The following is a 21,426-nucleotide window of genomic DNA, read 5'->3' as shown; positions in this document are numbered from 1 at the left end:
AGGAACTTAATTTTTAAATATGCCCCTGGCAGCAAAGAGGTCAGTAATATTGGCATTATTCCCTGTGCTATCTGGATGGACAACCTTGTCTGAATGTCCAGTATGTGTGATAGTACTAGATTTCCCTTTGTATAGATAAGCATACTGTTTTTATGTTGCAATATCAACTTTTATTGATCTCCAGTAATAGTAATTGAATAGCGTGCTTATGTCTTGTATATGCTTTTAACATTTTGGGTAACATATTTTTATTTTTTTTATATAATTTGCTATGCCCACAGTTAGGTTTCAGACTGGGAAAGTAGCTACCTTGGTGTCACTTAAGGTTCTGAGTCGCCTTACAGTGGGCCATCTGTCTAGTGTGTTGTGGGTTTTTTTTTTTTTTTTTGCATTTCTCAGTAGACAAGCGACCAGTCCATTAGCAAGTGGGTGCATTCTTTTCGTTTTTGTTTTTATAAGGGCTGTGAAGTGAGCCAGGATGAGCAATGGGGCTGTTTACATTTTTATATGGCAATTATAGCTAGGTGTACTGCTGAGGTGATCAGCTGGCTTGTAATCTCCCAGACCTTCCTTTGTGCAACTGCATTCCACAGATTTCCGGCAAAGCAACTTCTTGAGCTGTTTTCCATGTAGTGTAACATGTCTTATAGGTGTTGGATCAGATGAACACTTTTTAGGATATTGCTATGATTTTTGTATGTTTTATTAAGCAAACCTTTCCCAGCTACACCTCCAAAACATTTGATACAGTCAGTTGCTGGCAGAATTGTTGAAAGCACTCCTTTATCAGTGTTTTGATCCCTTTAGTGCTGGATGACACTGGTTCAATTTCTGATTCGACTTGAAGGAAATCACGTTATTTTCAGTGGTGCTTGTTCACATCATTGTGACTGTGTGGTGCAATTTTTGGAAAATTCCTGTGCTACTTTGGTGCGATTTGGCTCCATAGAATATGCTAACCACATCCATCGTAGTCCATAATCACTCTGGAAATTGCATCAAAAGTGTATCGCAGTAGTATGAACCGAGCCTTTAGAGCAGAAGTAAAGTACTTTGTATTATCTTGCTGCTTAGTATTTAAAATCTCACCTGACTTATTTTGCCCACACATTTCCCAGCATTTGTAAGTGATTATGCTCTTGGGATGATAGAGTATTGCAGTGCAAATGCATGTAAGAAAATTCACAGTGGCCTTAGAGGCTTGTCAGTCTGTATGAAGATGGGGGTCTTTTATTTTATTTTTTATAAGTTCTTATATAGTGCCATCAATTTAAGCAGCGCTTTACATGATGTACATTCACATCAGTCCTTGCCCTCAAGGAGCTTACAATCTAAGGTCCCTAACTCACATCCTTACATACCAGGGCCAATTTAGACAGGATCTCATCATTTCCTATCTGTGGTCAGCATTAAGGTTTTTACAGCAGTATAGTAATATCCTTATCCTTCCAGTCCTTCCCAGGAAGAATAAATCAGTTTAATACAGAGCATCCTCTTACAGATATGTGATTGGCTTACAGTATGGATTATAATATATCTTGCATACTGTTCTCCAGTAGTGACATGTTTTCTATGCTGATATTGACTTAAACACAAAGCTTACCCATGGGCCACCTGTATTTAACATCTTATTTCAGTTACTTATATAGCGCCATCAATTTATGCAGCGCTTTACATATACATTGTACATTCACATCAGTCCCTACCCTCAAGGAGCTTACAATCTAAGGTCCCTAACTCACATTCATACATACTAGGGACAATTTAGACAGGATCCAATTAACCTACCAGCATGTCTTTGGAGTGTGGGAGGAAACCGGAGTACCCGGAGGAAACCCACGCAGGCACAGGGAGAACATGCAAACTCCAGGTAGGTAGTGTCGTGGTTGGGATTTGAACCAGCGACCCTTCTTACTGCTAGGCGAAAGTGCTAACCACTACACCACTGTGCCACCCCAACATCTTCTCCTTTTGCCTTGTTTTCCCTATACTCACCTTTTTGAGGCTTGTGATGGGTTGCTGTTTTTTGTCTGTTATGTCACTGGTTGTACAGCAGCACTTCACGGTCCAGAAAAATGACAAAGATTGATTTTGTAAATTGGAAGAAAGGTCATTGGTGCTTGTAAAGAAATGGAGTAAGCTGGGCTGGAGAAAGATTAACTGGGGTTACTAAAAGCCCTCTACCTCTTGTCCTGAAGTGTTTATAGAAAAGGCCTTGCCCCAGCAATGAATCATTAGGACCTGTGGGTCTGTTCCGGTGGCATTTTCAGTCTAGTTTAGATAAGCAGCACTGTAATGGATTTCTAAGCACTTAACGAAGTAGTGCATGCGGATAATCCAGAACTGTTCTGTGTTCCCGAAATCCTGGGACATAAGGAAACTTTTTGTGTTACCGTGCTTGTTGCAATTCACTTTCTGTGAGCATCAGTTGGTTCTAAATTCTTTATTAAACTTTGTCCTATACATTTTTTGTTCTGTATGTCGCATTAAAAATCAGAAGTTTGTTTCATACTTTGTAAGCTGGCGTCTCAGTCCTAGTCATTTCAGCACTGCTGTGTCACTAAAACTAAAGTGCCAGATGTTTCTCACTTGACTCTTTCAAGTAAGGGGGTTTTCAAGAACTACTTCCAAGTGTACTTTGCTGAAGGAACATCACTATGTAAATTGTTGTGCATGAAAGTTTGTGTGGGGAAGTTTGAAACCCCACTGCTCAAGAATGAAAAGTAGCAAAGGAGAAATGGCTAGACACAAACATCTGCTTTTATTAGAACGATTTTGATGGTTTTACCAAGAACTTTCATCGCATTACCTTTAACAATCCCTCCCTCTTTATAGTTCTTGTCCAAAAGTGAAACTTAACCAAAATGCACAGACTAGAACTGAAATGTTAATTGCTTAAGGTTTTCAGTCTAATCTTTCAAAGTTGGTGAAAAAAAGCCCCTTAATGTCATTTTCCAATGCTTTTAGTGAATGGATTTTTATTTTACATTGATCAACAATGCTTTACAGAGAAAATGCTGAACCATCCCCAAAAGTCCTGCCCTGAAGGAGCTTGCCATCTACTGTCCATACCAATCATATACATTTTAACACAATAAGACCAGTTTGGGTGGATGCTACTCATTATGATTGCAGATTGTGGCATGAAACACATGGGAACAACATCAAAACTTTCTTCTTTTTTTTTTTTTTTTTTTAAATCGGCCCACATATGTTGTCATGTAGGGCGTCTGTTGGCTAGAATAGGTTTGGACCTGAAACTATTTACTAATTGGATGAAGCAATTTCATTTTGCCATATCTGCCAATGTACTGGTAGTTTCTGTATAACATTACCCTGGGCTGAATTATCTATATAATCTAGGCATAGAGAAGTATCGATTCCAAACAATTCTTTCAGTAGAGGGACTGCATGCTGCAAAAACTGTTGATTTTCCACTGCTGTTTACTTGACAAGATCTGTCATTAAAAATTAGAAACAATATATGCTTTGCCAGAGCCTGATATACAAAATCATCCTGTCTCTTGTGACAGATTTGCTCTATTTTTTAAAAATGTGTGTGTGTGTGTGTGTGTGTGTGTGTGTGTGTGTGTGTGTGTGTGTGTGTGTGTGTGTGTGTGTGCTCAGCTCTGGTAGTGCATGAAGTGTAACAATAAGAGCCATTCTCAAACTAATTTTCAGTTTACACAAGTTTTTGTTATCTATACTGCCCTCTATTGGCACACATGGTAGTAGCGAACGTTTTCTAAAAGAGTTTCGTCTGTCATATTGTCTCTCCCTACTACAAAATATTATTTATGTTGGCACAAATGTGAAGACATATATTTTAGCTGGTAGATAATACAGATAGTGACTGTGTGTATATATGTATATATGTGTGTGTGTGTGTGTGTGTGTATATGTGTATGTATGTATATATATATATATATATATTCCTGTCTATAATATTCAAAGGTTTGGACCACAGTACTTGAGCAGATAGTGCTGTATGCTGAACTGAAGATGCTAATGGTTCTTTTTCCTTTTTACTTTGACAGGTTATTGGTGTTCTAAGTAAAGAGTATATTCCTAAAGGGACTCGCTTTGGACCATTAGTTGGAGAGAGCTACACCGCAGACACCGTTCCTAAGAATACCAATAGGAAATATTTTTGGCGGGTAAGTCACTAGATACCTGCATTTAGTTTTGCACAAAACGAATGTATTTGATTTATTTTTTAAATGTGTATAGCAGGTGGCTTGTTTCCATTTTTGCTGTTCTGATCACTAACTGTAGGACAGCTTTGTAACTGTAAAGCCCCATGCACACACTATCAAATTTTCTGCTGATTTTTTTTCTTCATATTTACCAAAACCATATAATATGAGGTCAGACCTTAGGAGTTTCAATGTGTATGCAATCAGGCAGGCCCTTGCACTACATGGTTTTGGTAAATCTGAAGGAAAAAATCGGCATAAAATCTGATAGTGTGTATGGGGCTTTAGAATTACCCATTCCCTGCCACTTAAGGAAATTATGGCAAATCATTTCCTTTCTGATACAATCCACATCCTGCTGGCTTTGATAGAAGTGTTGGCTAGAAAAGCAAAGTTCCCTTCATCACTTATATAGAAAAAGAGAGGATGTTTGGGGTTGAGCAAACCCCTATAGTGACACTATTTCTTGTAAATGTACTGTGAGTCAGCACCTTCTGTGCTCACTCGTACATGGAAACCAATTGGTTTTAGGCAGTTTCTTTTGTTCACCTCATACACTGCCTTTTTCTGAGTTAGCATTTACCAATGTAAACCTTGTTTCAAAAAAAATAAAAATAATAAATACTTGGCAGGCTAATACTAGACTAGACTGTAAAGGCATGCCAACTTTGTTTTTTTATTTTAAAATGTGTGTGGATATTCTGTAACTTCTAAATAAATTCAATATAACCTATACAGGGCAGGGTATTAGGCACCATTCCCAGTCAAAACTGGCCCATTTGTGGCTGTTTAACAAAACTATTTGTGTAGCTTTTCTTTCTTTTGCATCTTTATTAACTTTTTTTTAATTCAGTTCTTTACTGATGATGATAATAGTATAGGGTAAAGGTACTAGCCAATACAAAGAATGAGACAGGAATCTGAATACTCCAGACAATTCAGACTGAACCCTTGTATAGAGGCAGTGAGGTTAGATGTTGTTTGTATAGCAGGGATCATCAGTCTTTCCTGCAGTCTCACTTTCATGAGCAGAACAACGTGATAAAATAACCATAAAAAGTTTTGTCTCGTGGCATTTTTCCTCTAATTGTACGCTGTCTTCACACTTCATTGTGTTTTTATTTTTAACCCACGGATTGCGAAGGCGAATGATTTTTGTTTTTTTGTACATGCATAAGACACAATAACACAAGACTGTGCTTGTCTCGCAAGAGGAAAAGTGAGTGTCTTGGCTAAGCATGAATGACAGCGCTGGCTATGTTCCAGGTCTGCTCATTGTTATGGCAGGTGAAGTTCACCTTTGCTCCACCCAGTGTTCTGACAAACGGCTGCATTCCAAGTATTTATATGATTAAGTGTTACTTTAGTCCTGTTAAGGGAGGGGGGGTTAGAAAATTGGGACATTCAGGGAAACTGTAAGTGCAAAATCCTGTTTAGTTTGACGTACTGGTAATGAGCCTGAACTGACTCAGTGCCTTTTAATAAGTCTGTATCATACTAGATGAAGTTGACATGGTTAAATCATCATGGCTATTAAAGGAAGGAGGGATTTTTATAGCACAACATAATTGCAATAATAATACAGCGTAACTTGATGTGCCATTTGATTTTTATGAATATTATGGGAGACGTAAATTACAGAAAGCTATTGTCATCTCAATTGGTAACTTTCACAATTTCTTAACTATTCGTGTGCCTGTATGATAGGCAATATATTACCAGTACAGAATCAAACTTCGCTAAGCAGAAGTCCTGCTGTTTGTTAATGAGAATGTTTTCTACTTACAGATATATTCAAGTGGGGAATTTAACCACTATATTGATGGGTATAATGAAGAAAAGAGCAACTGGATGCGCTTTGTGAACCCAGCACATTCCATTCAAGAACAGAATTTAGCAGCCTGCCAAAATGGCATGAATATCTATTTCTATACCATCAAGGCCATCCCAGCCAACCAGGAACTGCTTGTGTGGTACTGCCGCGACTTTGCAGATAGACTTCACTATCCTTCATCTGGGGAGCTGGTGATGAATCTCAGTAAGTCAATGAATGTGTAAATAGCAGGGAATGTTTGCAATGTAACTAGCACTGCCTGTATGATCCAGTTATAAAACCTGTCATTAAATGGGTGCAACAAAAAAAGTTTCTGACGGCAGGTAAATGGTGTTTCTCCTATCCTGTCAACTCCCTAGTGTTGTACAGTTGGCCTGAAAATGGTCTCTAATTGGTGAGGCCACATACTATGTATAATATTTTGCCTATATATGAAAGCAGATTTGAACACTGTTCATCAGTTGGGGTCCACTGATTCAGTCACACAAAGATTCTTTTTATTTAACAGACTAGTATAATGCTGACAGTTAAATGGTTAAACTATTTTCACACGTTTAGACACCACATAAACCAATGTGTCTTTATTCTCAAGCAAGCTATTTGAAGCAATTTCTGTAGAATTCTTGTTCACTTCCTTTCTTAGGTTAAAGCTGATTGCATCTCTCAGCCTAAAAAGATATCTTTGTGTCAGTTACTGTCAGTTTCTAGTCTTCCGTTTTTTTTTTTTTTTTTTTTATTTTAGTTTTTTTAACATAACTTTCACCTTGTGGCTTACTTCAATACAAAACAGAATGTCTTACAAAGCTCACAGAGTGTATGTTGCTGTGTACCACGGCACACTAACATCTGCTTTTATTGAGCTTTACTGTAAAATTCTTTTACTTTTTGAAAAGGTATAGCACATCTCAGTTTCATCACTTTACCAGTGATAACAGACCTAGCTGTGTTTTCAGAAGTAAAATTGTTACTATATGAAGATTAGGCAGTTGCCCCTGAATCTCCTCTTAAAATGCAATATAGTATGCCATTTATTACAAATCCTAATTCCTTGATAATAGTTAGTGAAAAGCAGACTGCTAAACATTGTTTTTTGAATAGAATTTCAAATGAAAATTCTTAGGAAAAGTTTTGGGAACGTTTGTACGAAAATTCTCAGAACATTCGTTTGTGGTTCAGAAGATTTCATTTGATTTTGGAATAAATGCACTTTACCAAACGAAAACCACATGCACTGTTAGTAGTTCATTTGTTTAAGAAAAAACTTCCATTCTGCTCCTTCAATTTTTCTCATAATTTCAGTCAAAAACAAACATTGATTTGGCTCCACTAACAATTACACAGGACCGGACTTTTCGGCAGACCAGGTCCGATAGACTTTCGGCAGAGTTCCGACGGACTTTCCGAATGAATGGACATGGCCACACATGAATGGACTAAGTCTCTTTGAAAGTCCGTTCGCTTTGAACGTGATGACGTAAGACAGGACTAAAAAAGGAAGTTCAACAGCCAGTAGCCAATAGCTTCCCTTGCGTCCGTATTTGGTCCATCGGACCAGCATACAGACCAACGGTTTTCCCAATAGGAATTGAGTCCATTGGACAGATTTAAAATATGTTCTATTTCTAGGTCTGTCTGATTTTTTTTTAAATGGAAAAACGATTGGATTAGCCCACACACAATCGGATTGTCTGACGGACTGATTCTGTCGGACCTAGTCTGTCAGAAAGTCCAGTCGTGTGTACGCGGCATTAGAAAATCAAACTTACTTATTCCCAAGAATTGGTGTATTCATTCAATTGCCAGTAAATACATTTTGTCTTGTCCCTCCATGTCCTTGTTTGTTTTTCATGTTGGTTTAAAAGACACACAACGGAACTTCCTTTCTGTCATGCTCAGTGAAAGACAGATCGTAATGATAAGCACTATTTATTTTTAACCAATTATCTCTTGTGTGCTTCTTCTGAACAAGCTCAATCTATCCCTTGGATCAACACTTAGCTAGTGTCAGCAGGAGTGTGTGCATTGGCTAGAGATCTATCACAGAGTATAGTGCCAAAGGTGACCCCTTCCGTTGTCGGTTTACACAGTCCTGCTGCTAACCCAATGAATTTAAATCATCCACAATAGGAATTGCGGTATACGGTACTAAATCAGTCATCTTTCCTTTGTCTATATTTAAAGTTTTCTATCATTGTTAAATATTGTATTATTTTTTCAGACTGCTTTTTCTTTGATTGTGCTTTTTGATAGTCATTTATATTGCTTTAAGGTAACCTCTTAATTTCTTGTATTTCAGAGCAAAGTCTAATAATCGGAGCACAGCGTAAAAAGGAGCACAGCGTAAAAGAAATCTTAAGGGACACAAATCCATCTACACCTAAGGACATTATACTGACTAGTGTCTCCCCAGAAAAAGAAACTGCAGACCCCCTTAAAATTTCAAGCCCTGAAAGATCTTTTATCCCAAGAATCGTTTATCCATTCCGCTCCCACATTCATGACGACTATTTGAAGGCACCTGTGGGGTGTGGACTAGACAGACCAAACTATGCCATGCATTCACCAGTTCAGCCATCCTCTCCACCAAGTCCCTCAGGAAGAAGCAGTCCCGACCAAAGCTTTAAAAGCTCATCTCCTCATGGTAGTCCTGGATCTGCAGTGTCACCACATCATCCATCCCAGGATCACAGAGAATTCTATCCCTTCCTAAATAGACCATACAGCACTGAAGGACTAGCATCATTCCCTAGCTATGCACCCCCAACCAGTCATCTGCCACCACCTTTTTTATCTTCCTACCACTCTTCCTATCCCAAGTTCTTGTTACCACCTTATGGCATTGGCTGCAATGGTCTTAACACACTGAACAGTATTAATGCCATGAACAATTTCAATATTCTACCAAGAATGTACCCATTTTATGGAAGTATGCTTGGAGGTGGAAGCCTTTCGCATCACATGCTAAACCCTGCAGCACTTCCAGGTTCTTTGCCCCATGAAGGGGGCCGCAGATTGCTTCAACCTGACCAACCCCGGGACTTTCTAATTCCTGCACCCAATAGTGCCTTTTCTATCACAGGGGCTGCCGCTAGCCTGAAAGACAAGCAAATCAGCCCAACAAGTGGCTCTCCCACTGCTGGCACAGCGGCAAGTTCTGAGCATGTCATGCAACCTAAACCTACCTCAGCATTGATGACCACAAACAGTGATGAGGCCATCAACCTGATCAAGAGCAAAAGAAATACGACTGGCTATAAAACTCTTCCATATCCACTTAAAAAGCAGAATGGAAAAATAAAATATGAGTGTAACATTTGCTCAAAGACATTTGGTCAGCTCTCAAACCTGAAGGTAAGACCTTTTGCAAATAGCTTTTTTGGTTCTGTGTATTGAGCATCTGCATGCATCACTGTTCTGCCGTGGCAATTTGTAATATATTCTTGTTATTTTATAGGTGCATCTCCGGGTTCACAGTGGTGAACGACCATTCAAATGTCAGACCTGCAACAAGGGATTCACTCAGCTGGCACATCTACAGAAGCACTTTTTAGTACACACAGGGGAGAAGCCTCATGAATGTCAGGTGTGTTATTTGATAGGAATATATTTGTGTATGTCACACTGGTTTAATATCCAAATGGTGAACGTTAAAGGCTTATATATGGATAAATATATTAGATATGTATGGCCAGATTGTCAATGTGTGTTGTGGAGGCAGTGTGTTCTACAAATGTGATACCCCATGCTTCACAAACTTAGTTTAAGGGAACCCTTTCTGTTGGACCTTTTGGCAATAGCTGGTTAGTCTGATGATTTCCAAGACTGGCTGCTGGCCACAAACAATACAATCTTTTCGTTATGTTTTGGGGGTCCATTATTTTTATATAAAATAACGCAATCCAGCAGGGAGGAAAATGTTATAGTCGGAGGGAGATTTATATTAAAGATTTTAGCATTAACCCTCACACAATTACTTTTTTTTTATTTTATTACTGGTACTTCTGTAGCGCCGTCAGTTTACGCAGGGCTTTACATATATATTGTATATTCACATCAATCCCTGCCCTCAAGGAGCTTGCAATCTAAGGTCCCTAACTCTCATTCATATATATACATACTAGGGCAAAATTAGACGAGCCAAAAAACCTACACACATTATACAACCTTTGCTTTTAAACACATTAGCCACACTGCAAGTGTGCAGATAGACTTCTGTTTTTGCTGTGTCTCTGCTGATGCTGATTGGTTATTTAAAAATATCAATGCTAGTGGGTCAGCCTAAAAGCCAAGCAGCTAACATTTTTCAGCAGGGGGATTAGCAGTGGCCACCTTAAGGTGGGACAGAACATGAAAGAGTTTGTAAGGTTTAGGTTAATTCATGTCCACATGCCACTGTAGCTGGCCTTGGATAATTTCAGTATTGGGGGTCCATTATATAAACTAGAAGGCTAGGTTCACATATATGCAGGTTTGGTTTTAGTGGTGCATAGTCCAGTGCGGTTTCCATGCAGTGGTTCAGATGCGATCCGGGTGTGAATTTGACATTGAAATCACACCAGAACCGGACTGAAAAACACACAGGACCCTTTTAAAATTCACACTGCAACCGGCCCGCATATATGTGAACTGGCTCCATTTGAAATCCGGTCTCGTTCACATGTTATGAAAATCGGGTGCGATTAAAACGCACCTGATTCCGTATATATGTGAACCTAGCCTAATATTGTTGCTTTATTTATTCCACTGTTACGTGTCTAAAGTTATTGGGCAATATTTTATGCAGTTGTTTTTATTGCCTAAGGGTCACACTGAAACCTATATTTTCTCTTTAGGTATGCCACAAACGGTTCAGCAGCACAAGCAATCTAAAGACTCATCTCCGACTCCACTCTGGAGAAAAGCCCTACCAGTGTAAGCTGTGCCCTGCAAAGTTCACTCAGTTTGTTCATCTCAAACTACACAAGCGGCTTCACACAAGAGAACGACCCCACAAATGTGTTCACTGCCACAAAAGTTACATCCACTTCTGTAGCCTCAATGTTCACATGAAGGGAAACTGTCCTGTGTCCCCAAGACCAGGCCTTACCAGAGAGGACCTCACTGTCATCAATGAGGAGATTGAGAAGTTTGACATCAGTGACAGTGCAGACAGACTGGAGGACAGTGACATGTCACCCGCTGTGGAGAAAGAAATAATGGCCCTTCTACGACGGGAAATTGAAGATGCAAGTATGAAAGTACCTCTTCCCAGGGGGCTTGGAAATGGACTCCTTTCTTCTGGGTGCAACTTTTATGAACAGTCAGACTCTGTAATCATGAAGCTGACACACAGCTCCCCGCTACCTCTGTTACCTGTTAAGGTCAAACAAGAATCCATTGAACAAATGGACTCCTAACAGACTGTGTTGGAATAAGTGTTATTTATGGAACATTGAGGTGCCCACAGCAGGTTCATGTACATATTTAAAATGCTGCAACTCAATTTTGACTTGTCATTGATGAGAATTCTCCCAAAAGACCCACCCCCCTAATTCCAAGAAGGAACTCCGAGATAACGTATTCTCAGGGCAGGGATAGAGACAGGGATATGGCTTTTGCCAGTCACTTAATATTATTATTATTATTATTATTATTAAGACAATCATTTATCTGTAATTATTTGTCATTGAAAAGTACGTCATAATTTATTATGCAATTTTCCCTTTCAAAAGCAATAATTTGTTTACAATGACAGGAAAAGAAATCATTGTAATTTGAATATATAGATATATAATTGTGTACATATTTGAATGTGGCCATTGATGTAGATAATTATTTTTTTTGTTTTTTTTTTATTATTTAAAAAAGTGTGAACCTTGATAAACCTCTAGGATCTCCATACAAATGAACAATATTTTGTTGCCAAAGTTGGACATTAGATTTGTGAATTGTATGTTTTATTTGCTTGGTAGTACACGGTAGAGACTCTTATTTCTGTTTTTAATTATTGCTCTGATGAAGGGCACATTATGTACAGAATTTCTGCTACTAAGAGCATTAGCAAAGTGTGAGTGAAATGTAGGTGTACACTTCTTGCCATTCTCTGTAGCCACCAATTTCTATTCCTTCCCTACTCCAAGTGTTTTACTTTTTATTGAGACTCTACACTGTTCTTACAGTCAAACTGGCATCTGGATGCAAATATCTTCCCATTTATTTATATGATGGTATATTCAAGGCATCTTCAGGAAAAAAATGTTCCCTTTTTTTTTTTTTTTTTTTTTTTTATCTCCAGCATTGGCTATGTTCTAATGGTCCTGTTAGTGGTAGACACGGGTAATTTTCTCTGTTACTGGCGCCCATCTCATTTATTTTTCTATGAGTCATTTCCTTCAGTATTTTGTGTCTTTGTACATTTATTTGTTGTGGTTAATTTAAATGAAAAGGGCATTGAAAAGTTGTTCGACAATTTACCTCATTGCTTGTGTCCAGTGGTTCAGAGGGAGTTGGTTTAACCAAAGCTTTGTGACTTCAAATGAGTAAACCAAATATATACAGTTTAAAACTGCACAGATTCCTTTTTATATGCTGTTGCTTTGCTCTCTGACTCCAAAGATAATGCATTGGCGGGGCTGGGCACTTGGGAACGTACAATGACCGATAAAGAAAATTATTCTGCGCTGCCTTGCAGATATGTCATCTGAACAAATTCACTTCCTGATAATGGGAGACATATGTCCAGTTTGGACAATGACTCCAGGGCTCCCTCTGCTGGCAGCATCATTTCATGTTACAACAAAACTTTTGTGGATTCCCAAGGATAGCCAGCCTTGTCCGTTAGCATCCAAATTTGGCAAAGCAGCTTTGTGAATAGCGTAAACCTAAGATATGCACAAATCAGTAGCACTGATTTCTAAACCACTTTTGGCATTGTGCACTCTACAAAAAGGATTGCATCCTAAAGCCGTCCACACAGTCAATGCCAAAATATCCTGAAAAGGTACCAGAAAAGACAGCTTTAAAGTGGATCCCTGCTTGTTCCTTTACCAGGCAAGCCGTGATCTAAACTAATGTAGCAAGAAGTTAGTATTAATGTAATATATATACCAAAGTATCACTACTGTCTCTGGACACATGCTACCCTTACTTATTGCCAGTAGTGCTTTTCTATACTGCTTCAAAGGCTTTTAAGGCATCGCTTTCTCTTTTCATTTTTTTTCCAAAATACATTGTTTTCTTAGGAGTTTATTAAACGTGAATGTAGCAAACAGTGGTTTCTTTCTCTTTTGTTTTTTCTAAAGAAAATTTGACCAAAGTTGAACTGGCTTTTTACTGTTTAGAACAACAAATTTCTTATGTTTACATATTGGTTTACATTGTTATTTATGTGCAAATTGTCAAAAGATGTAAATTAAATCTAATTGTGCATTTCTTTATATATAAATGGTCTTGTCTTACTTGTATGTGAGTTTATTCTTATTTGTGAGTTCAACAATGGGGATAAGCTTTGGACATATTTGTGATTCGGCACTGCATTGCTTTAACTGACAATAGCGCAGTCGTCCGACGTGGTTCCGAAACAAAATTGACGTCCTTTCCCCACAAATAGAGCTTTCTTTTGGTGGTATTTGATCACCTCTGCAGTTTTTATTTTTTGCGCTATAAACAAAAATGTGACAATTTTGAAAAAAAAAAGCATTATTTTTAACTTTTTGCTATAATAAATATCTCCCAAAAATATATAAAAAAAAAAAAAACATTCTTTTCCCTCAGTTTAGGCCGATACATATTCTTCTACATATTTTTGGTTAAAAAGAATCGCAATAAGCGTTTATTGATTGGTTTGCGCAAAAGTTATAGCGTCTACAAAATAGGGGATTTATTTTTTTATAACTTTTTTGACTGGCAGTGAAGGGGTTAACCACTAGATGGCGCTGTAGGGGTTAAGTGTGTCCTAGAGTGATTCTAACTGTGGGGGGGGGGAGGGACTGTGTGTGACATGACACTGATCACTACTCCCGATCACAGGGAGCTGTGGTCAGTGTCACTAGGCAGAACGGGGAAATGCTTGTTTACATTAGCATTTCCCCGTTCTTCCTCCCCGTGAGACCAGCGATCACACTCATGGAGCTCCCAGTGGCACATGCGTGCAGGCAAGCTGCCTCTTAAAGGGCAGCGTACAGGTACGTTAATCTGCCTGTACATGCCCTTCTGCTGCAGTATATCTGCGTGAGGCGGTTGGGAAGTAGTTTTTTTTTTATTTTTTTACAAAATAAAATTTTTTACTTTTTTATAAAAAAAAGTATACTATTTGGGGGGTTTTTTCATGGAAAGGAAAAAAGAATACAGTGGCCTCTTTAATTTTTATTAAATTTTCACTTTTTTCTTCTGTGTTAAAAACTAAAATCAAAAAAATAAACAAGAAAAAAAACAAAGAAATATGGGAAGTATTTCCTAAAGTGGCTGTAAACCCTTATGCTGCGTACACATGACCGGACTTTCCATCAAAATAAACTGACTGTCTTTCTGACTGAGTTTCCGACCGAACGGACTCGCCTACACATGCTCACACTAAAGTCTGTTCATTTTCAATGCAATGACGTACGACAGGACTAGAAAAAGAAGTTTAGTAGCCAATAGCGGCCCTTGCGTCATATTTGGTCCGTCAGACTAGCATACAGACAAACGTTTTTCCGATAGGAATTGATTCCGTTGGAAAGATTTAAAACATGTTCTATTTCTAGGTCCGTCAGACTTTTTGAAAAAAAAAGTCAGCTGAAGCCCACACACGATCGGAATATCCGATGAAATGATTCCGTCGGACCTTTTCTGCCGGAAAGTCCGGTCGTGTGTACACGGCATTACATATACCCAGTGAAGTCACACAGAGATCAAACAAATCAAAGCTGTACTGGTCTTTATGCAGCCATCTCTTCTCTACATCCATTTAAAGTGGTTGTAAACCCTTACAAACCACTTTGACCTACAGGTAAGCCTAGATTAAGGCTTTCCTGTAGGTCCAAGCAATATCTCCTAAACCTGTATGGTTTAGGAGATATTTGCCTGAAAACGGGCACCGCTGTCTACGGCGCATGCGCCGTAGACAGCGGCGTGCAGGCGCACTGAAGGCGGCAGTTCCAAGAATGGAGCTGCCGCATTTGTCGACTCCCGTGCGCATGCATGGGAGTGACGTCATCGCGGCTTCGCCGAATGACGGCAGAGCTGCGAGACGCCACAAGCAAGATATTTGCGGCGGACTACAGGGGACAGCGGCGACTTCGCTGGCTCCTGTGTCAGGTAAGTGACACATAATGGGCTACTATGCGATGCATAGTAGTCCATTATGCTTTACCTTTGCAGGGAAAAAAAGAGGAAGTAAACTCATCAGGGTTTACTTCCTCTTTAAAGTGCTGAATTTATAAAGCTTGTCTGCGAGTTCTGAAAAAAGGGGGCAGAGAGCTGAAATTACACTCTGCAGAGCTCAGTGAGGAGAGCTCTGAGAGCTGATTGGACGGAAGAGAGACACCTCCCTCTACATAGGAACAGAGCTGAGGCTGACAATCTCCCAGAGGTCCCTCCCCTGTCACTATTTTTATCTTGGTGTCAAGAACACTTGTCAGAATTGACTTGGTATTAGAGGAGGAACGAAGCAGCAGACAGAAATAATAGAGGGATATGCTTCGTTCAGATTTCATGTCTGAGGTTTACAACCACTTTAAAGGTGTAAGTGTATGATGAAGAATGATCCTTGTGCTTTTTTGGCAGTAAATCTTGGGTGCTTCAATGAATGTATTTTTAATATTTATTTGATAGGCCACTCAGAGCTATTTCAAAATATGTTGTATAAGGAACCTTCACACTGTGACCAGTGAACCGAGGCAAGTGAACTATCTCTACACTAGAAGTGTGTATGATTGCAAATTTCAGCAGAGTAAAATTGGTGCTTTTGCTACAAAATCTATTTTCTCTTAAATTGCTCAACTCATTCCTGTAGAACACAGTTTGAATTATATGCAGAAGTGTGCAAAATTTGTCCGGTAAAGGTTATGCTGACTAAAAGTGGGGCGAATCTCTGAGCTTCGCTTTAAGCATACAGAATCTGCATCTTTATTTTCCTCACTAAATTATAAAAAAAGCCTCATTCACAACTTGACAGTTCCAGAGCGCATGATAAGCCACACCCCATTCAAATGGCTTTAAAAAAGGTTCCTGCACAACTTTTTGCAGATTTAATTTCGACTTCGATTGAATTTTGTTGTATGAAGTCTCAAGCCGCAATGAAATTGGCAGTGCAAATCTCGCTGATGTGCGGCTTTGAAATCATGCTAAAGTTTAAGCCCAGGCTCACATTGATGTGATTTGGCATGTCAATTGAATGTCGAATTGGTGCAACGCTGACTTTGCGGCGCTGCACCATTTTCCAAAAGTAGTTTCTGTACTACTTTTGGCGACTTCGGGTGCGATGGCAAAAGATATCTGTGCAGGAACCCACACAGATGTCTCTGAAATCGCCCCCCCCCCCCCCAAAGTCAGACTGACATGCAGGTACGAAATCGCAAGTCCAGCTGAGCTTGCACGAGTTTCAAAGCTGCACCAGTGTGAACGAGAACTTAACTGCGTGTTATAAATACAAAACACAAATAATACAAAGTGTAGAAATTGCCCTGTTTTTCACAAAGACTAACTTTAATCGTTTTTATGTTCAATAGCTAAAGCTGACATGTTGAAAACCTCCCAAAACATAATATTTGAAGAGACGACGGAGAGGTGCATGGAAGTACAAAGGATATGGCATCAATCAAAATTTTGAAATATGATGAATACATCTGGGAAGAAGCAAAGCCATCTACATCACATAAACTTTGTTCCATGCGTTCTGTTGAAGAGTCGTGAGCCATCTGTTGCCCGTATGTTCTAGTGTTTCTTTTCCACCTCAGGGATGCTTTGGAGTATGGGATAGTTTATGTCTGCGCTGTGATACACAGTGTATAGATGATGCAGGTTCATTACCAAGGCTTTTATTTTTTTGGTAAACTGCCACATTGCCTGCAATGAAAATTACTAGTTTAAAACTGTTTACAGTTTCAGGGGTAGCCAGTGGACTATGGCTATCCATATTAAATTTCAGTGGGCAGCAAGTAAAATCAATGAGCAAAGCAAGCAGTAAACAGTTTAATGGTGCTGACTTGAGAAAGTATACTATTGACACGTTCTCTGCAACTCACACATGCTTTGGAATAGAAGTATTGTGACATGATTTTGTGCATCCTGTTCTGCATCTTTGTGAGAAACAAGCAGGCACCTAAAGCAGGGGGGCATTGGGAAAGTCTGGCCTATGTATTCAGAGTGCCCGAAAACATTTACATCAGCCCCTGTGCGCCAAAGTAGCTCACAATCTAATGTCCCTACCATGTTTATACTAGGAGCATACTTTTGAAAGCCAATAAACCTACTAGCTTGTTTTTACAATCCAGAGGAAACCCACAAAGGCATGAGGCAAACATATAAACTTCCTGAAGAGTGTCACATGTGACGTTTGGTAGCTAATAGTGCCAATCACTTAAAGCAGAACTAAACCATCCTATCCTTTACAGTGAAGGAGGCTGCCATTTTAACCTTGCCATTGTGTTGCACGTGATCAGTTATGACACCAGCCACTTGATTGCTTTCAAGTTTGATTAAGAGCTAATATTAGTGAGGGGGGGGTGTGGCCGGATGTGAATGGGAGTGAGGACGTGTGAGGAGTGAGAACATGGAGCTGCTCTCCCGCTCCCCACCCTGCCTATCGTGAGTTCTTCGCTCCGCTTTGATCCTGTGTGCCCCGGGCTGCCTGGCGTTGCTCGGAGGCTCCCCTGTGCACTGCATTTCTTTGTGGCTTTCATGCTCCTGTGTTTGGGCGGAGATCGTTTACCTGAACTAAAGTGCTCGCGGCCGCCGGAGCTCGGAGTACGGGGCCGCTGTTGCTGACGAGCGGTTGGTGGAGCAGGGGCCGAGAATCTCGCTGAAGATCTCGCGAGACTTCGAGCGGTTCCCGGGCTCTCGTGGTACCGCTGTGCCTGCCGGCCGGTTTGAATTAGGCGCGGACTCGTGCGGACTCGTGCGGCGTGTTGTGCGCCCCAGGAGCTGTGCGGCGGGCTGGGCAAGTGAGAGGGGATACCTGTAAAGAGCTCCCTCTCCCCCTCTTGCCCGCTGGTTACTATCTCCCTCCTACTTACCTGCCAAATAAGGAAGCTGAGATGAGCGACAATTGAATGTAACTGCACCAACTGCTTAACCTCAGGGGGAAGATCTGGATGTCCTGTATACTCTTCCTATGGTTTCATGGACTATGCACCAGCAACTGAGATAAGTGTCTTTCCTTCTTCTGGTCTCTAACAAATATTGATGTAAATTATTGACCTGGTTTGCCCTATTCTGAATATACATGGTGAACACACTGTGGATACATGCATATGTATACAAATATAAATAACCCATTATAGGGCGGCGAGTCTCGTGCTATTGAGTCATTTGCTGAGGCTGGAGCTAGGAGTTAACCAGCATTGTCCCCCTTGATAAGCAGTGTTATCTATACTAGGAGAGACACCACATTATTGTTGCCCTCCTCCCTCTCCCCCCCCCCCCCCCCCCCCTTTTTTTTTTTTTTTTTTTTTTTTTTTTTTTCTCCCCCCCTCTCTTCCCTGTGGGATTTAACTATTGTTGTATTATCTCGATTAGTTGATAAGCAGAAGCCGCTAGTCTGTAAGGGGGGCTCTTACGTGGCTACTTAATCCAATTATGTCGAGAAAAAGATCCCCCGAGGAACAAATACCCGCAGAGGGTCAACAAATTACTCGTGCCGCCAAGGATAAAACTAATCAAATGGCGGCAGCATCAGCAGCGGCAAAATTGGAGCGCTACGCCCACTCAGGCCCAGTCTCACCCAGCAATTCAAGTACTCAGCGGGGTGATCTACATAATAAAGATACTAAGAGCTCATCTGCTGATAGAAGGAGCCAAGGCCAGTCTTTGGCCAACCCCATCTTTCCAGCTGCTAAATTGGGGGGCAATAAGGGAGGGGGGGGAGGAAAATTATCAATAGCAACAATAAATTCGGAAACAACGCTAAGTAGCTCCCATACACCGATGCCGAGTAATGCAGATGAGGAACCCACATTAAGAGACATTTTGAACGCAATTAAGGAATGCAAAAACTCGATATCCAATTTTGATGAACAGCTAAAATATATAAAGGAGGAACTACTGTCCATGAGACAGGAGTTGAATAGGACTATACTAAGAACTACCGAGCTTGAGGAACGCATGGGTGCAATGGAGGATGAATTGAGGCCTATGAGGCTGGAAATTGATTCATTTAAAAAAGCAGCTGCTGCACAAGCGGACAAACTCGACGAGATGGAGAATAGGAATCGAAGAAATAATATCAGGGTGCTAGGCCTCCCTGAACATTGCGAGGGGACCAATCTAACAGGTTTTCTGGAGGGGTGGTTCCGAGAACTTTTCGGGGCGGAAACATTTACCCCGATATTCGCAATAGAACGGGCACATCGTACCCCGGGAAAAACCCGTCATATGGGGGAGCGCCCTAGGCCTATAATGCTTAAAATTCTTAATTACCAGGATAAAGTGTCTCTACTGCGAGAGGCTAGATTGAGAGGAGACATTAGGTATAAGGGAGCTAGGGTGTCTTTGTATCCCGATTTCTCTCCTGACCTTCAGAAAAGAAGAGCTGAATTTATACCAGTTAAAAGGGAAATGGTTAAATACAAGTTAGAATATGCACTCCTCTATCCAGCCCGCTTAAGGGTGATTGCATTAGGAAAAACGCTTTTTTTCAATACACCACAGGAAGCATCCCAATGGTTAGATGCAAGTAAGAAAGATCTATAAATATATGTTACAGGGCAGTTGGGTGGTTTCTAAGGGATTCGGGGGTATAATTTTTTTGGGGGGGGGATAGGAATAAGGGGTAAGTTTGCTGAAAATTGTTACACTGGTATTATGCACAATATGAGTGGGGGGCAGGGATTGAGCAGTAAGGGCGTGTGGAGTACAAGTGGGTACTTGTAGTGGGGAAGAAAGGGTTCCCATGAGTGGGCGGGGAATCGGGGTGAGAGCACTGAGTAGGATTGGTATGTGTGAGTGGTGGGAGTGTTGCAAGAAGGTCACAATTGTACCCCTAGGGGGTAGCCCTATGGGGCGAGGGGGGGGGGAGAGGGAGTTTGGTAAAAAGGGAGGAGGGGGGCGGGAGAGGGAGGTTGGGGAAAGGGGAGGGGGGAGAGTTGAGGTGGGAAGGAGGGGAAAGGGAACAACAATAAAAATAACACAAGGACACATATATTTGGGTGGGAGAATTGGGAAGGGAGGGCGGGGTAAGGGAATGACAATAAAAGTAATACAAGGATATATAAATTTGGGTAAGGGAATGATAATAAAAATAATACAAAGATACACAAGTTTGGAGACGCACGGTTTAGGAGGGGATGGGAGAAAATGGTATGCACTATTTAGAGTTTATGTACGTAAGACTAAGGGGAAGGGAAGGGGAGGGGAGGGCTTTCCCCTTTCTTTTCTTCTCTCTCTTGGTACTGATATACTTATACACTTTTTTCACCGGTTCTTTTGTTATTCTCAAAACTGCCCAATTGTTAGGTTATTAAGTAGTGATGCAGGGGAAGAGAATTAGGATAGTATCATGGAATGTGCGGGGCCTGGGAGATCCGACCAAAAGAAAAGTGGTCTTGTCAGCTCTAGAGGGTAAAGGACCCGGATTACTATGCCTTCAGGAGACCCACTTAACGGGTGATACGATTCGGTGCCTACAAGGTCGGAAATTCCAGACCCAGTTTCACTCCATGTTCTCAACCTATGCAAGAGGGGTTAGCATCCTTGTTGACAGGGCGGTTCGTTTCTCTTGCTATAATAGCTGTATAGATGTAGAGGGTAGGTATATCTTTTTATACTGTCAAATTGAAAATAGTCCCTACGTGATAGCCAACATATATGTTCCTCCTCCATCTAAATTGGAGATTCTATACAAGCTATTAGCTTTTGTAATAGATAAACCTGATATTCCGGTGATAGCAGTAGGGGACTTTAATGAGGTCTTGGACAAATCTTTGGACAGATTTCCAACTGGAAAAACATCAACGGTGAAAGAGGAAACGAGGTTAGCTCGTTTCCTACTTGAAGCCGGCCTATGCGATGCATGGCGCACTCGGCACCCGGGGGAGCGACAATACTCTTGTTACTCCGCAACTTTCTCTACATTATCAAGACTCGACATGGCTTTGGTTAACAACAGTGCGATGCCACGAGTGGACGAGGTAGAATATGGCCCGAGAGGAGTCTCGGACCACTCCCCCCTAATAGTGACACTTTGTGTAGCTAAAAAACAATACTCTGGCCAATGGAAAT

At 40.6% G+C, this 21,426-nt stretch overlaps 1 protein-coding gene across 4 annotated transcripts in view; it reads left to right on the top strand.

Moving 5' to 3' along the window:
- The window catches only part of PRDM1 (PR/SET domain 1), a 19,962-nt gene extending 6,490 nt beyond the window's left edge, over positions 1-13,472 (top strand). For all 4 annotated transcript variants that reach the window (XM_077487177.1, XM_077487179.1, XM_077487176.1 and 1 more), the window contains exons 2-7: positions 1-39; positions 4,038-4,157; positions 5,985-6,234; positions 8,327-9,381; positions 9,485-9,613; positions 10,863-13,472. The exon at positions 1-39 is cut by the window's left edge and continues 210 nt beyond it. In XM_077487177.1, coding sequence (XP_077343303.1) covers positions 1-39; positions 4,038-4,157; positions 5,985-6,234; positions 8,327-9,381; positions 9,485-9,613; positions 10,863-11,426 — 2,157 coding nt within the window. In that variant the 3' untranslated portion in view covers positions 11,427-13,472. The remainder of the gene's footprint in view (positions 40-4,037; positions 4,158-5,984; positions 6,235-8,326; positions 9,382-9,484; positions 9,614-10,862) is intronic.
- Positions 13,473-21,426: the final 7,954 nt, after the last annotated feature.

This window comes from Lithobates pipiens, unplaced genomic scaffold (genome assembly GCF_037356315.1).
Source record: "Lithobates pipiens isolate NorthernLeopardFrog02 unplaced genomic scaffold, aLitPip1_a1.2 Scaffold_18, whole genome shotgun sequence".
Lineage (NCBI taxonomy): Eukaryota > Metazoa > Chordata > Amphibia > Anura > Ranidae > Lithobates > Lithobates pipiens.
This window is presented reverse-complemented; position numbering and strand designations above follow the sequence as displayed.